This window comes from Schistocerca serialis, chromosome 10, assembly GCF_023864345.2.
Source record: "Schistocerca serialis cubense isolate TAMUIC-IGC-003099 chromosome 10, iqSchSeri2.2, whole genome shotgun sequence".
Lineage (NCBI taxonomy): Eukaryota > Metazoa > Arthropoda > Insecta > Orthoptera > Acrididae > Schistocerca > Schistocerca serialis.
The window spans coordinates 176,258,002-176,275,622 of record NC_064647.1 but is presented as its reverse complement, the minus strand read 5'-3'; the positions used below and the strand labels follow the sequence as shown (position 1 = coordinate 176,275,622).

General features: G+C 39.6%; 1 protein-coding gene across 1 annotated transcript in view; it reads right to left on the bottom strand.

Moving 5' to 3' along the window:
* The window catches only part of LOC126424982 (mitochondrial 2-oxodicarboxylate carrier), an 82,400-nt gene that overhangs the window by 12,679 nt on the left and 52,100 nt on the right, over positions 1–17,621 (bottom strand). The window contains exons 6-7 of the mRNA XM_050087869.1: positions 4,896–5,015; positions 4,519–4,700 (exon numbers count right to left, since the gene is read on the bottom strand). Of these exons, the coding sequence (XP_049943826.1) occupies positions 4,519–4,700; positions 4,896–5,015 (302 nt within the window). The remainder of the gene's footprint in view (positions 1–4,518; positions 4,701–4,895; positions 5,016–17,621) is intronic.

The following is a 17,621-nucleotide window of genomic DNA, read 5'->3' as shown; positions in this document are numbered from 1 at the left end:
CTGTGCACGTCCCACTCCCACCACACACACACACACACACACACACACACACACACACACACACACACACCTTGCCTGTCACCACTGAAGACACCTCCCTCTATAGCAACATCCCCCGCATACATGGTCTGTCTGCTACTGAACACTTCCTAAGTCAGTGCCCACCTGATTCCAAACCTATGACATCCTTCTACTCACCATCTTAATCATCTTTATGCTTACCAACTACTACTTCACCTTTGAGGGGCAGACAGACAAGCAGAGCATGGGTATGGCCATGGGAACTGTGATGGCACCTTCCTATGCCAACCTTTTCATGGGTTGCTTGGAAGGGGCTTTCCTGGGATCCATAAGTCTTCAGCCCCTGGTTTGGTTTTGATACATTGGTGACATCTTTACCATATGGACTGATGGTGAGGCTGACCTGCTAAAATTCGTGTAATCTCTGAATAACTTCTCCCAATTAAATTTCACAAGGTCCTATTCTGAATTCCATGCCACTTTCCTTGACATTGATCTTGTCCTCACCAAAGACCAGCTAGACACTTCTGTCTACATTAAATCTACCAACAAACAACAGTACTTACATTTTGACAGTTGGCATCCTATCCATGTCAAACATTCCCTCCCATACAGCCTTGGCATCCGAAGCAAACGTATTTGTTCAGATGCAGACTCTTTAAAGCAATATGCCACCATTCTCACCTCAGCCTTCACCACACATAATAATGCCACCAGCATAGTTAAAAAAAAGCAGATTTCCCAGGCCATCACATCCAATCCAGGTATTGCTGATCCCCACAAAAAAACATCTTCGGAGGACAGCATTGGTGACTCAGTTTTATCCTGGCCTGGAATATGGTAATCAGCTACTTTAACACGAGCATGACTTCCTAAAATCAGCCCTGAAATGAGATCCATTCAGTCTGAAATTTTTCCCACCACACCTAGAATAGCTTTCTGTCGCCCTCCCAATCTCCGCAATATTCTTACCAGACCCTATGCTCCATCTGCACCCATCTCCCTACCATATGGCTCCCACCTCTGTGACTGTCTCCGCTGCAAGACTTGCCCTATGCGCCCTTCTAGCACCATCTATAAAAGCCCTGTAACTGGCAAAACCACAGGGAGAGCCACCTGCGAAATGACACGTCATATACCAGCTGTTACATAAACACTGTTCAGCCCTCTGCACCGACCTGACTACCACCAAATTATCATTTAGGATGAACGGGCATAGGCAGAGGGTGTAAACTGGCAACTCACAATATCCCGTTGCAGAGCATGCTCTGAACGTGACATTCATGACCTCAGCACCTGCTTCATCACACGCACCATCTTAATTCTTCCCGCAGCCACCAGTTACCCAGAACCCCACAGGTGAGAACTAGCACTACAACATGTCCTTGGTTCTCGCCACCCACCTGGCCTTAATTTATGTTAATTTCTTTTGTTTTAGCATTTCTTCACTGTAACTACTCTTTGCTTCACCCCGTTTTAGTTTTCTACATCTTTCATTGTCTTTCCCATCTATTTTTCACTGTCCCCCTGGTCACGTCTGTTACGTACAATGCACTTAGCTTTTCACTCTTATTAACTCATACATGATGTTTAAGCAGTGATCTCTGTCTGCTTATTACCTTCCACCTTTTAAGCTCTCAGGTTTTCAAATCTCGTCCAATGCAGTCCCCAACAGTCAGTCTTTCCTTCTCATCCCCTATGGTATGTCTCCACTGACCTGTGGTTCTGGGTGACTTTCCTGAAATTTACTCCTTTTCTTAGACCTCTCCAGTCCTTTCCCTTCCCCGTCAACCCTTTTGCCTGAAGAAGGAGCCACAGGTTCCTCAAGCTTTCCAATTACAACCGTCTTTCATGTGTGTGTTCTGCCGCCACTTGGTGAGTAGATTTTTTATCTGTCCAACTGAATAATTAATGTCCATTAAGTTGTTTTTCCATTTCCCACATTAATTGAATCTGTATGAACCAGTCTTTGTAGTCCCAAATTATGATTACTCCCATACAGATGCAATGCCTTCTAGAAACATTTGATGGCCGTGCTGCTCCAAGTCATAGCCAGTCAACAACTTCCATGCCGCACCTACCAGTGTTTGCGAGTTCACTGTGCTGAGACGTATTTGTCAGTGACAGGATATTCGTACCATGAAATATACATTTGCCAACATCACATAGGGAGTAAATGGTGTTTGTAAACAAAATAAGGGAAGTGATTGTGTTAGTACATCCAGTATGGTGTCTGATGGTGTGAACCAATTAATTGGAAGGAAGCATAAAATTCAGAAAGGGAAGTGGAAGTAAGAGGTAGTGATGAAGAGGAGAAATTCAGAACAGTGTTATGTGTCGCCAAAAACAGTAAGAAAGGCTGTTCTAAGAAATTTGCAGTCAGTAAATATGCTGCACAAAGGAATGCTGTCTAAAAATATGCCCAAGAGAAAGACAGTATTTGGAATACAAAAATGTCGTTTTGTATTACAACATAAACACATTTTCTTTCTTGTCTAGTTATGCAGGAGCATTGAGTCCTTATCAAATAAAGAACAAGGATATACATTACCTGCGCAGAAGATGGACTCGATGATGGTGAAGACGTCTCGTCCTGGGATTATGGATACAAAGAAGAAAAATATCTTTGCTCTACTTAAGTTCCTTTGAGGCAATGCAGAAACACTGAAGAATAGTGTTGAGGGTTACGCATCTGCGGCAGACAGTGACCGCTTAGGTTGCAAGACAGACACATGATCAGTAATAACCACACACAGATTGTTGCAGATCGTTCTTGAGGACAGTTTTCTGTCCTATGCATGTCTGTAATTGAATAAATACATTTCTTTTGCTTTACGGATGAGAATGTTAATACTAGGTTTTTAAAGAGGATTATTGTGTGCTATGTTCGTTGGCATATATTATAATGCCTTCAGAAACACCTTTACCGGGAACTGTTGTTTTAAAAACTATTTATGTTTGATGAATAAAAATATATTTTGTTGCTTTGCTGTCTAAGTACACTACTTTTAGATATAATGACCATTTAATAGTCAAATATGAAAAATGTTTGTTTTCTTGTTTGTGTTATACAGCGATCTATGGAAAAACAACAAAGTGCGGTACTATATTATCAGTTCAAATCAGTATGTAAGTTATACACAATGCACTATAGCATCATTTATTCTCAGACGACAATACGTCATTTCTATTTGACAGAAATTTCATCCCCGTACGAGGGACTGAAATGAATGAAAACACGACATCAAATACTTTATGCTCTGTATCTCGATTTCCGTACACCGCATTTAAGTCGTTCCAGAAAATGCCTCAACTAAGAAATTTTTTTTCATCAATTACCCTCAAACAAGGGTCCATCAGGGTGAATGACTAGAGGGTGTGATATGTGGGCCCCTAACCTACATCACCATATAGATGGTTTTAAAAACTCAATCCTATCAATTGGTATCTCTCCTTGTTATATAAAATGGTATGATAAATGTCAGTTTGTGCCCTATCTTAAGTACTGGTGACACATTTAGGGTCACCACCAGGTCACATTAAAGGAAGGCATCAAAACAATTCAGTTGCATGCCACTAGTTTTGTTACAGTCAATTTCATTAGTATGGGCTTAGACGCAAATCTCTGGAGGAAAGGAAACCATTGTCTCGTAAGGCGATATTGAGGAAGTTTAGAGAACCAGCATTTGCAAAAGACTGGAGAACAATTGATTAATAGTGTACTTCCATGTGTTCAGCTGAGTTGTTCTCTCCATTTATTTCAACGAGCAATCTATCAAAATAAAGATGTCCAAAAACCTAGTAATAAGGGATGGAGGTTTCAACTTAAACAAGGATTGTGGTCAGGTGCTCAGTTTATTAAGATTCCACCAGCCATCATATCTGCCATTCCTGGGAAACGCTGAGAGAATGTGCATTTCGTGGAATATCAGTGCCGGCTCTGAAAAACAGGAGCACAAAAGGGCATAGTGTGTGTCAGGAATCAAACTCACAATAAGCTATAAACAGTGACACAAGGCCAATAACAGTTCAGCCAGGTAAGAGTCAAGGCATCAAATACACATAACAGCGTAACTCGCATCACCAGAGAAGAAGATGATTGAGTCGATCATCGAATTATTCTGCATAAAATGGATATGACAGCTGATCTGAACACATGGGAGTACACAGTTCTCTTGGCTGCAATGTTCATTTTGTATAAATACAGTAAGGAAAAAATAATGGAGATTACGCCTCATCCCGAGGCATACCAACAGTAATTTTTCCCTCATTCCGATTGCCAGCGACAGAGGAATGGGAATGACTTGCAGTGGTGAATAGTGCCCTTCACCATGCACCGTGTAGTGACTTGCAAAGTATGTCTGCAGGTATAGATTAGATTCAAACATTTATTGGTTTCCGTAAATAAGGAAAATCTCACAAATGATAACGAACTTGGAACAAAGAAACCAACTCATTTTAAGCTCTTTGTCAGATATTAAAAAAACAGAGACTTACCCCTCTTCTTTGTAAACAATTACCATCGATGCAAGTGTCGTGCGGTATTTTATGACACCGGGTTCTGGCTGAGGACCTTGGATCCTGCTCTTGGCAACATCAAATGGGATGTTGACACAGGATGCTAGAGTGCCCGACACAAAGCCGATACCCACTTTGCGTAGAAACTCCTGCACTGGATCCTGCAATTCATGAGCAATTCATAGCATTTTTATAAAACTGAACAACAAATATTTTCTCTCGTTACCAGCCGAAAAAATGAACACAAAACAATTACTTCCTGATGGCAGCTGCCTCAGTTTCAAATTATGACTCAAAAACAGTTTTTAAAATTTGCTATCATTGATATATCAACAATAGGATCCTGTAAATCTTACATGAAATTCTGGAAGTAATCCCTTGACTGAATGATAAAAGCCAAAATAAACCATATTGAAGACCCCGTTGCGAGCAATAGTTGCAGTCACTCCTTTGTTCAATCCACGGAGCCCCAACCCCTGAAGATAACAAAAAAGAAAAAACTATTAATCAAGGTAAATTCCACTGATCAACTGAGAGTGCAAATCATGATATTTCACAGTGAGTGAGCCTCTATACAATAACTAAATAATTATTACTCTTAATCCGTTTATTAGTGAAGTAACATTACAGTCTAACATGTAGAGTCAAGATGCTCACTGCTGTCAAAGTCATCACAGTCTGACAGTAAGAGAGACATTAGTGCCTCAAACAGTGAGAAAGCCACTATAAGATTGAAGTTTATTTTTAATTGCTTTTCTATGTAATGAACAAAATTTGTATTATTTATTTTTGCATCCCAAGCATTTGTACATTATCAAGACTTGATTGATCATGAACTAAATGCAAAAAAGAACCAAAGCTCAGTGATTCAGTGACATAAGCTACAATGCATTCACAAAGAAATATTTCCAAAATTGCATTTAAATACAGCTTACCCTGCTGAAAGCAAGCAAATGTAACCACTATTTTGTGCATGAGAAGCATATACTTCTGTTGCTGTATGTTCTATTGATGACAGGCCTTTCCTTGACACACGACAGCTTTGCAAGTTTCACATATTCATAAAGGGAAAAGACTGTTTTGAAGATTCTGTCATTTGTGGCTCATATGCGCAACAATTGTGGAATTGGTTTTTCCTGTACTGGGACACAGTTTTATCACTTTTGATACTTTATCATCACATCTGTGTGATTTTCTCTCCAGCTACAGTTATAGTGGCTTATTTGCCACATTAAATAATGAAGGTACTACATTTCATACCAGTTTCCTATTTCCATCATCAACCAATCTGGCTGGAAGCGCAGCAAACAAAACTTCACATTGTTGTGTAATTATAAGATATTTCTCTGTAAAAAGTAATGTCTTCTCAAAGACTAACTAGCCACTTTTTGTTCTTAAAAGAAAAGACATTCTTCACTAAATATCTGTAGGTTACAAGAAAATTGTAAATAAACTGTGCTGCATTGTCCTGTTCCACAGTTCTTAGCATGTGACTGTACATGTCAAGACTGCAATAAGATACTGAAACAAAAGAAAACCTATGCTTTATTTTGTCAGAATCAAATATTTTTTCTTTCTTTACATGTAGAAATTTATAAAAGTGTGTTATTGTGACAAGGTGTACATAGTTGTGGAAGATAAAAGACAATCAAACAACGATATCCGTTCATTATCTTCCACAGACCCCATCGAGAAGAAGAACCTCCACAGATGTAGGACGACTCAAAGTACACATTAATAAAAGACAAGCAAAGCTTGAAAACTTCATATGTACACTGCATCAACAAAAAATATTATTACTGTGCTTAATACTACCTTTCCTAATCACAGCTAAATGTAACACAGTAAATTAGTGACTATGTTGAAAATGGCTGCTGGCTCCTCAGTTTTAGTAAATACTTTCTAATAAATAATGTATACTTGATTACACGGGTATATTTCAAAGAAAATAGTGACCTACATCTGCAAATGAAGAAGCTTGTTCAAGACAGATTTTTATTTGTCATCCTGCTTTACAATGAATACTGTTACTTACCATGCACTATACCCAACAGGAATTTTCAATTCTAGAATCTAGATACAGTACAACTCCAATTATTCAAACTCTGGCTATCCGAGTTGCTGATTATCCAAATCACAAAATAACGATTCTGTCTACATGCACTATTGTCCTTCCCTCCGCGAAGCTAGTGTAGGCGCAAACATTACTGGAATGATAATTCACTGTCGCCAGGTGGCTGACCCAGCCCATTGTCACCATTCCTTTTGATTACTAGTCATTCTGTGTGTCGTGGACCAGCTGACTGCACACTTTGTTTTGTTTGTGAGTGCATTTCGTCGTTCATCATGGCTTCCAAAAGAAAGTGTGTTGTGTTACCATTAGTGGATAAACTAAAAATTATAGAACAATTAGATAAAGGAGTTATGGGTAAACAGTGGTCTAAGATGTACGGTGTTGGACAAGCAATGATTTCAGTCCTTAAAAGGAGCAAACCTGTACTTTTAAACTTTGTGTCAGTGTTTGAAAATGGGTTTCTTCAAGAAAAACAATGAAGGCAGCAACAAACAAAAATTTATAAGATGCCTTTTTCAAGTGGTTTTTGCAGCAATGTTCCATGGGAAACACAATTTCAGGTCCAATTCTTTGTGAAAAACCTAAGATCTTAGCTTAGAAGTTTGTTTGTCCATCCTTTAAAGCAACCAACAGCTGGCAAAGAACTTTTAAATGCAGGCACGACGTCCGTAAATTAGATTTAAATGGCGAGAAGTTATCAGCAGACTCCAAAGCTGCAGAAGATTTTATTGAACAATTTAAAGTTTTAGCAGATTCCTACAATGCTTAGATTTAGTACAATGCTGATGAAATTGGTCTTGTTTGAAAAGCTCTGCCTAAAAACCAATTTAGCATCTAAAAGGGAGTGTAGTGCTCCAGGACATAAAGTTAGTAAAAACCGTGTTACGGTGCTTACCTGTGCGAACTCTACAGGAAGCCAAAAAATATCGCTTCTGTTGAAAGGGAAATCAAGAAGTCCTAGAGCAATTCAAAATGTGAAAAAGCTCCCCTCTTTTATAAAAACCAACCCAAGGCTTCGATGACTGCACCATTGTTTACCGAGCAGTACGACAAAATTTTCATCCCTGAAGTGAAAAAGCAACAAAAATCTCTTGGAAAAGAAGGCAGTAAAGTGCTTTTGATTGTTGATAATGCACCAACTCATCTCACCGGTGAACTGTTGGAAAGAGGGAATGGTCAGTTTACAATATTTTTACTGCCAAACGTCACAAGCTTATTGCTATCACTAGACCAGTCTGTTATCAAAACCAAGAAACACGATTACAGAAGGAAACTTTTGGCAGAGAATGAAGACAAAGAAGGTGTGTTGGGTAACCACAAAAAAATAAATATTAAATATTGCACTTACACAGAGGCGAAAGCTTGGAGCTTGGTTGAGGCAGTCACATTAAAACGAGTGTGGAACAAGTTGAAAGGCATAACACCTGAAGAAGAGAAGGTAAAAGAGAAAAAGGAAAAAGAGTCTCAAAGAAAAGAAAGTGGAACAGACAGGAGAAGATGACGGTGATGTGTCACATGAGGAATTAAGAAACATTCTGTTGAAAATTCCTGGATTTCAGAGATTAGTGTTGAAGATAGAGTGTAATTGATGGTGTGTGATTCATCAGACCCTGGGTTTCAAACTCTAAATGATGATGAACTTGAAAGTGTGAGAGAAGAAAGCACCTATCAAGAAGATGGCCTTAGTGTCGATGTTGAAGCAGACATGGGATCATCATCTGGTGAAGTGTCTGCCAGCTTTGAATCTGCATTGAAGTGGATGGAGCATCAGCTGGAGTGTGACCACATGCAACTTCTCACTATCAAATGGATGCGCAACTTGGCTGCCCGAAACTTTTTCCCACGCGCCATTCAAGAGTGGAATGGTAAAGAAGTAGTATGAAAATGGTTCGATGAGCCCTCTGCCAGGCAGTTAAGTGTGAATTGCGGAGTAACCATGCAGATGTAGATGTAGAAACAGATGAAGACAGACAAACAGCTTACTTTGACCGAAATGTTCAGCAAACAATGACATTCAGCACCTATACTGTACAGTTTGCTCTCTAACATGTACATAAAAGTGTTGCATTTTAGTTTTAATTAACTAAAACCTCTTCTTCTTTAAACATATTTTTCTCTCATTTTCAACATATAGTTCCATACATACAGTAAGTAATTACTGTAATTAAAATACATAGACCCCTTTCTTTTAAAACACCCAATTATCTGAATTTTTGATTATCTGAATGTATCTGGTACCAATTAATTCAGATAATTGGAGTTCTGCTGATATTACATAGTTTTGCAGAATGACTTGATAATGGGGTATGTTTTTAAATTTTGTTATTTTCTTTTGAATTGGCACTGATTCCAAATTCCTTAAGTTAGAGGGGAACTTGTTGAACACTTCTGGGCCAGAGTACAGAACTGTGAACCAAACCCTATAGAAAGAGGCAAAGGCTACATGAAAATAGTTTTCCTAACTTGTATTGTGATTATGCAAATCACAGATCAGCTGAAACTGATTGTCAGCAACAAAACTTATCAAGGAGTCAATGTATTGAAAAGCAAATGTAATAATTCCAAGCTCCTTCTACACTTACATCTACATCTACATAGATACTCTGCAAGGCATTGTACAGTGTGTGGCGGAGGGGAACCCTGTACCACTACTCATCATTTCCTTTCCTGTCCCACTCGCAAATAGGGCAAGGGAAAAATGACTGTCTATATGCCTACATATGAGCCTTAATTGCTGATATCTTCGTTGTCGTTACGTGCAATGTATGTTGGTGGCAGTAGGATCATTGCACAGTCAGCTTCAAATGCCAGTTCTCTACATTTCCTCAATAGTGTTTCTTGAAAACAATGTCGTGTTCCATCCAGGGATTCCCATTTGAGTTCCTGAAGCATCTCTGTAACACTTACATGATGTTCAAACCTAATGGTAAAAAATCTAGCAGCCCGCCTCTGAATTGCTTCAGTGTTTTCCTTCAATCCGACCCAGTACGGATCCCAAACACTCGAAAAGTACTCAAGAATATGTCACATCAGCCTCCTATATGCGGTCTCCTTTACAGGTGAACCACTCTTTCCTTTGTCCCAATAAACTGAAGTTCTTACATGCTCGATCCATCTCATATCACTTTGCAATGTAACGCCCAGATATTTAAATAACTTGGCTGTATCCGAACATTACAGATTTTATCTTCCAAGTCATCTGCATTAACTTACATTTTTCCACATTTAGGGCTAGCTGTTATTCATCACAACAACTCGACATTTTGTCTAAGTTGTTTTTTATCTTTCTACGGTCACTCAACTTTAACACCTTACCATACACTATGGCATCATCAGCAAACAACTGCAGATTGCTGCCCAACCTGTCTGCCAAATCATTTATGTATATAGAGAACAACAGTAGTCCTAATACACTTCCCTGTGGCACTCTTGATGATACCCTTCTCTCTGATGAACACTCACTGTCAAGGACAACACACTGGGTTCTATTATTTAAGAAGTCTTCAAGCCACGCACATATCTGTGAACTTATTCCACTTCATACCTTCATTGATGACCTGCAATGGGATACCATGTCAGATCCTTTCTGAAAATCTAGAAATATGGAATCCACCTGTTGCCGTTCATCCATAGTTCACAGTATATCATGTGAGAAGGGCACAAGCTGAGTTTTGCACAAGCGATGCTTTCTAAAAGGACTTAAGCTTCTCAGTCTCAAGAAAATTTATTATATTCAAACTGAGAAAATGTTCAAGGATTCTGCAGCAGACCAATGTTAGGGAAATTGGTCTGCAATTTTGCAAGTCCATTCTTTTACCCTTCTTATATACTGGAGCAATTGCAGCTTTTTCCAGTCGCTTGGAACTTTTGCTGGGCGAGAGATTCATGATAAATGCAAGCTTGTAAAATCAAACTGGGATTCCATCCGGAAATTGTGATTTATTTACTTTCAAATCTTTCGGTTGTTTCTCTACCCTAGGGATGCTTATTACTATGCCATCCATAGTGTGGGCTGGCCAATGGTCAAATGCTGGTACGTTTGTATGATTCTCCTGTGTGAAAGATTTCTTGAACGTAAAATTTAAAACTTTGGGTTTTGTTTTACTGTTTTCAACTGCTACACCAGACTGGTCAACAAGGGACTGAATGGAAGCCTTAGACCCGCTTAGCATTTTTACATAAGACCAGAATTTTTAAGGTTCTCTGCCAGATCTTTTGTGAAGGTGTGTGTGACAGTGGTAGTTGTATGCTTTACTCATATATGTTTTCTCAGATGCCCGAATCTCTTCTAACTTTTGTTTGTTGTCATCTGTGCATTCCCTTGTGAACCAAGAGTGCAACATCCTCTGCTGTCTGAGCATCCTCCGAATTTAATTATTAAACCACGTTGGATTTTTTCCATTCTTTATCCACTTTCTAGGCGCATAAATCTCCATACCATGATTTACAATCTACTTAAACTTTGTCAATAATTCCTCTCCATTGAAGCCAATTCAAAGTCTTAAGTGAGATAATAATAACTGCTCATCTGCTCTATCTGGCAGAAACACTCTCTTCTTGACTGATTTATTAACTTCTGTAATCATAGTTGTTATAATGACATCATGATCGCTAATCCCTGTTTCTATACTGACATTGTCGATAAGGCCCGGCGTATCTGTCACTACAAGGATTAAGACATTTCCACTGCATATGGGCTGCTGAGCTAGCTGCTCAAGGCAGTTCTCAGAAAATGTGTTCACAAGTATTTTTCGCATGACTGTCTGACACCCCCCCTCCCCACCCCAATGAATCCATAGACACCCCAGTCTATACTTGGTAGATAAAGTCGCCTCCAACTAGTATTGCATTACCTGGGTATGACCCTAGACTTTCTTTGAATGACTCTAGAAGTGTAACAGGAGAATCAGATGGCTGGTACAAACATCCAACAATTAACTTGGCTTTATCTACACCTGTTATATGTGACCTGATAACATCACTGTCACACTCAACTTCGACCTCACTAGAGATAATATTTTTGTCAACCGCAATGAACACTCTCTGTCCTATGGTCCCAAAACTTTCTTTCCGATATATGTTCCACGACTTACTAAATATCTCAGAGCTTACCACTTCGGGTGCCAGCCAGCTGTTAGTCCCAAGAATAATTTGAGTGTGAGAACTTTCCTGGAGGGCAGTAAATTCGAGAACTTTATTATGAATAGTTTGAGAGTTTACTGATGAAATTATAACAGTCAAATTATCTTTATTCTGAATGCTTTTCGACTTCCCTCGCTGCATAATGACAGGCAAGTGTTCATCAGAGCACCTCAAACTACTGCCTAGCCTAAAAAACCCTCATGTGCACCCCACAAGTGCTTTTCTACGTGAGTAGCTGCTTCCTTTGTGTAGTGCACCACTGACCTTTCAAGAGGAGTCCTACAAATCCCCACATGTTAATGCAGGTCTAGCAATCTGCAGCCAGGACAGTCACAGAGTCAACAAAACCTTTAGTTGAGACCCTCCACACGGCTCCAAACCAAAGGACCCCTATCAACTCTACCAACGCTGCTGCAAATTGCGAGCTCTGGTTGCACCCTGCACATGAGGTTGACAGTCTTAACCACCTCTGCCAGCTTCCTGCACAAACTGAGGATGGCCTCACAACCCACACAACAGGTGTCATTGATGCCGATGTGAGCCACTACTTGAAGACTGAACCCTGCACGCTCGATAGCTGCAGACAAGGCTGCCCCACATCCCGGATGAGGCCCCTCAGCAGACATACCGAGTACACATTGTCTCTCTTAACAGCCCTGAATGCTTTCTGCATAAGGGGCTCCATAACATGCATAATATTGGTGCTCCCAATAGCTAGTAAACCTCTTCCACCATGTGCCTGCTCGGACATTGCTGAAGGAGCGGCCACCTGTCCACTCACAGAGTGAATGGACGAGGCCAGGCAATCAGTCTCCCACATTGGCCCTCTGCCTCGAGTGACCGAACCTGTTACTACCCACCACTCACCTTGCTGTGAGGGCAGATCCACCGTGTCGGGTGCACTAGGAGGTTTGTCGGAAGCAGAGCCTGTGGGCAAAACAGGTGACAAATGAGGTGTCCCATGCAACACACCGCATTCTCCACCACCACTACACCCTGAGGCAGCAGTGACTGACTGTAGCCAAAAGCACATTCAGCTGTTCACGAACTGTGGCCAACTCTCCCTGTGTCTGCACACACACCGTGAAGCCATCCTAGCAAGACTAACTGAACAAGTAAACTATAAAAGGAGACAGAATTCTAGATATGCAACTTGCTACCCTCCTGCTGTGTGACCAATGGACATTGGTGTGTTAATGAGCTATGTAGCTGGCTGTTCAGTGAGCAACTACTGCACTACAAACTGAATGAATATACACACGCAAAACTAAAAGATTACACCTCTTAATCAGAAAAACACGCATGAAATTTAATTAATATACTATGAAAAAAACACCCAAAAAGATTAACACTTAACTTGGTGCTCTGTAGTTGCGTATCAGCTGAGAGCTGGAGCCTGACTGACTGGCTTACTAAATGAACCGAAAGTTGCTTTCAAAACAAAACAATTGAGCAACTACTGCACTACAGACTGAATGGATTTACTCTTACAAAAACGCTAGTTTAAACCCCTTAAACAGATAAAGACATATGAAATTTAATGAATATACTGTGAAGAAAAAACAGTAAAAGATACACATTTAACTTGCCACTCCGTAGTTTTATATCAGCTGAGAGCCGACGCCCGAATGACTGGTTTATTAAACAAATGAACAGTTGCTTCCAAAACAAAACAAATGAGCAACTACTGCACTATAGACTGAATGAATTTACACTTACAAAAATCTGAAATTAAACCTCTTAAACAGAAAAACACATACCAAATTTAATAAATGTATTATGACAAAAACACTGAAAAAGATAAACACTTAAATTGACACTCTGTAGTTGTATATCAACTGAGGGCTGGAGCCTCCTTAGAGAGACATCTGCAAAGTGTGGAGGGTAAAACTTCATGAGGGTCCATACACATTCTATACTCAAAGTGTATGTCGCTAACACCATTTGTGAGTGGTCACGGGAAGTTAAAGTGGTGCCGCTTTGGCTACGGGAGAAATTATTAAGCATTTAATGCAACAACAACCTTAATATACTAAGTGCTAGAGAGCAGTGAAACAGAATTTTTGGAGCTAGACATTTCTTTCACAGGTGTAGATACACACAAACATGTAATAAGTAATTTAACAAAGAGTTTTCATTTGCTGCTTTTGCCACACCTTGATGTTTCTGTAACTGATATATATATTTCAGGAGTCTTGAAGCAAGTAAATATAAAATAATGGAAAATAAAACTACCAGCTTCCAAGCTGATGTAGACTTCCGGTTACACTTCAGTCTATCATCTTAACCAAAATTTCTCTTTCACATTTGTTGACTTCATCAACTCACAACCCAACTGTCATCTTCCAACCTAACCTAGATGTTGGAATATGCTAGAGATAAGTATGTAATTAGAACTTCAATATTAATTTAACAATTATTTAATATTCACATTCGTTGGCTTTGTCAGCTCTCAATCAAATTTTCATGTTCTAATGTAACTTAGACCTGAGGAAATGCTACTGATCAATCTGTCACCACAACATAGAGTCTCCCTTTGAGACAAAATCATTAATACTATTTTAACATAGCCAGTGCAAAAGTGCTATATAGATCACTAAAAGAAACTACTATATGCAGCAAAAGCATTTATAGAGTGAACCAAAATTTGTGCACTTGGATACAACAGTACAATTCCTTGCATACTAACAGTACAGAAATGTCTCTACCAAAATTTAATCCAGAACATATGTTGTTAGAAAATGGATATCAAAGAAAGGCAGTTTGACAATAATGTATATGACAAGAGCTTGATTCAATACTTTGTAGCCATGCTGTGCAATTAGCGCAACGGGTGGAGTTTAGTATTAGAACACTTGACTTATAGAGTTTGATTCTGGGTCTCTGTGCATCTTTCTTTATTTTCAACATTTGATCTGTCCAATGACACTGTAGTATACATTGATTCTTAAACAATGCATATCCTACACCACAGTTTTTTTCATGTTGAACATAACAATTATTGTTCAGATACAGCAGAAATATTCATGAAGAGTAATGATCAGTTAAAAATAAATTGCCCGCATCTCGTGGTCGTGCGGTAGCGTTGTCGCTTCCCACACCCGGGTTCCCGGGTTCGATTCCCGGCGGGGTCAGGGATTTTCTCTGCCTCGTGATGGCTGGGTGTTGTGTGATGTCCTTAGGTTAGTTAGGTTTAAGTAGTTCTAAGTTTTAGGGGACTGATGACCATAGCTGTTAAGTCCCATAGTGCTCAGAGCCATTTTTAAAAATAAATTATTAAATACATTACCTGTGACAGTATGTCAGTGGGCATTCCGTGACAGTATGTCAATGGACAGGAATGCATGTAGGGGTGTAATGCATGGAAGAGAAATGTCAAATATGTCTTTAAAAGTGGAATGATAAAGATGAATGTACTGTAATTTCTGTGTTAGTATTAAATACGCAAAACTCCAGTGGAAATTTTTGGAAACTTGTGGGACCAAACTGCTGAGGTAATTGGTCCCTAGGCTTACACATGAATTAAACTAACTTAAATTAACTTACGCTAAGGATAACACACACACGCACATCTGAGGGAGGACTCGAACCTCTGACGGGTGCAGCCGCGGTGGACTGTGGCAAGGCGCCTCAACTGCACGGCTACCCCGCACAGCAAACTCTAGTGTGCAGCACCATTACAGATTACTGAATGAAGATACTTTTTGCATGTGAGATTAGATTATGGTCAAATTGCCTTTCTTTGATGTCCATTTTCTACTCAAAATATGCATTGGGACAAAATTTTGGCAAAAGACATTTTAGTACTGTTAGCACGTCCAAATCAAACACACACACACACACACACACACACACACACACACACACACACACCACTGCAATGTTGTGGAGGCAAGGTCATCCATAAAATAAAATAAATTAATATGTTAGTGAAATAAAGACATATCTAGTTAACAGCTGTTCATTGTCAACCACACGAATCCTTCAATTGGTGGCCTGTAACTGACTCAGAGACGTATTGCCGGTATCTGTTTTGTACCAGAAACAAGGGCAGCCCATGGGTGGTCCTTTGGAAGAAAAGACAGTGCATGTGGCATTTCTGGCTGGGAGCCCCCCTTTGGGGAATTCGGCTGCCTGGTGACAGCATTTTAGCAACTTGCACGTCAATGATAATGAAATGGTGATGACAACAATGTTACACCCAGTGCCTGAGTGAAGAAAATCTTCGAACCAGCCGGGAATCGATGCAGGCCCATCACGTGGCATTCAGCTGTACTGACCCCTCAGCTACAGAGGTGTACAGCCATTTGTAAAGTTGAGCCAATTTGCAGTTATGTATGTTACACAATATTCTTATTGTTCAGTCTTGCTGAACATATACTTTTTGCAAACAAAAAATGCTTAATTAATTATATGCTTACTGTATTTTATTTACTTCAGGTGCACTGCCCCAGAAGATAATTCTGTAAGTCAATAATTAGTGAAAATATGCAATATCATCTTCTTTGGTTGTTTGACATCACTTCCCCATTAGCTTATCTCAGCTGTCTGCCTCCATCCAAAATCAGTTGCAGACATAGACACTGAGAGTAACATGATGGCCACGCGGGGTAGCTGTGCAGACTGAGGTGCCTTGTCACAGTCCACACGGCTCCCCCTGTTGGAGCTTCGAGTCCTCCCTCAGGCTTGGGTGTGTGGTGTTGTCCTTACATTAGATTAAGTAGTGTGTAAGCTTAGAGACCGATGACCTCAGCAGTTTGGTCCCATAAGACCTTACAGCAAATTTCCAATTTCCAGTAACATGGTGATTATTTGCTATGTAACTTAAAACAATAGCTCTAAATAATGGTTACCACCCTACCCTAATACACAGCATACTCCATAGGAAGAAAAGAAAGCAAGCAAGGGTAATAATATCCCTCACAATAACTTCCCAAGAAAAGATGAGTGGAAGCACAAATTGAAGAACTGTCAGACAGAACAGATGGTATTTTGAAAGCAAAAAATATTATTCAGAGGCCTATTTCACCATGCAGACAGTAGACAAAAACACAGTCCCCTATTAATACTTGCCAAAAGTATGCCTCATATTAAATAGTAAACATGAGGGAGATCTGTACACAATAAAATGAAACAGCAAAGATGCAGGAAACTGTAGAAGACAGACTTTGCCCTTGCACAGCACTGTTTAGAATCCTATCAGGAAAATTTCATAAATGGCCCAAAATACTGCACTCAGGACCAAAAAGACAACAACTTTCAGGATTTGAAATTTTAGATATTAAAAAGGATGGGAACTGCAATTCAATTATTAAATATACTTTGCTTTTTTTGTGCTTCTGGATATTGGCACAAAGACTGAAAGGAAACTGGATTGATCTTTCCTCTTTCCATACCTATTCTGTGCCATTCATTTTATAATTTGAGCCAGAAACTCCATCTTTAAATACTGTGGAAATTATTGTTCCAGCATAATGTAGCCATATACATGTATGTGTGTGTACATACGAGGGTCATTTTTAAAGTAAGAATTGGTAGTGCATCATGTCCATGCATCCTGTCATGTGACATCCGTTCAGTCAGCCACTTTTGGCCAGTTTCTCACTATGTCACCAACATGTTTCTTCCCTCTGCTAGTGTTGGCTGTATAGTTATACTGCTTCGTTTGTCACCACGTCAGTCAGTAATCCCAACGAATGTGAGGTGTGCTCAGTTATTCAGTTCTTAAATGAAAAACAAGTCCGTCCTGCTGAAATTCACCAGCAGCTTGTTGAAGTTTATACATATGTAATGAATGATGGAAGGTGGCTGTGTTCAAAAGTGAAAAAATGTACATACTGTAGTTTGTGATACAATTTACATTCAT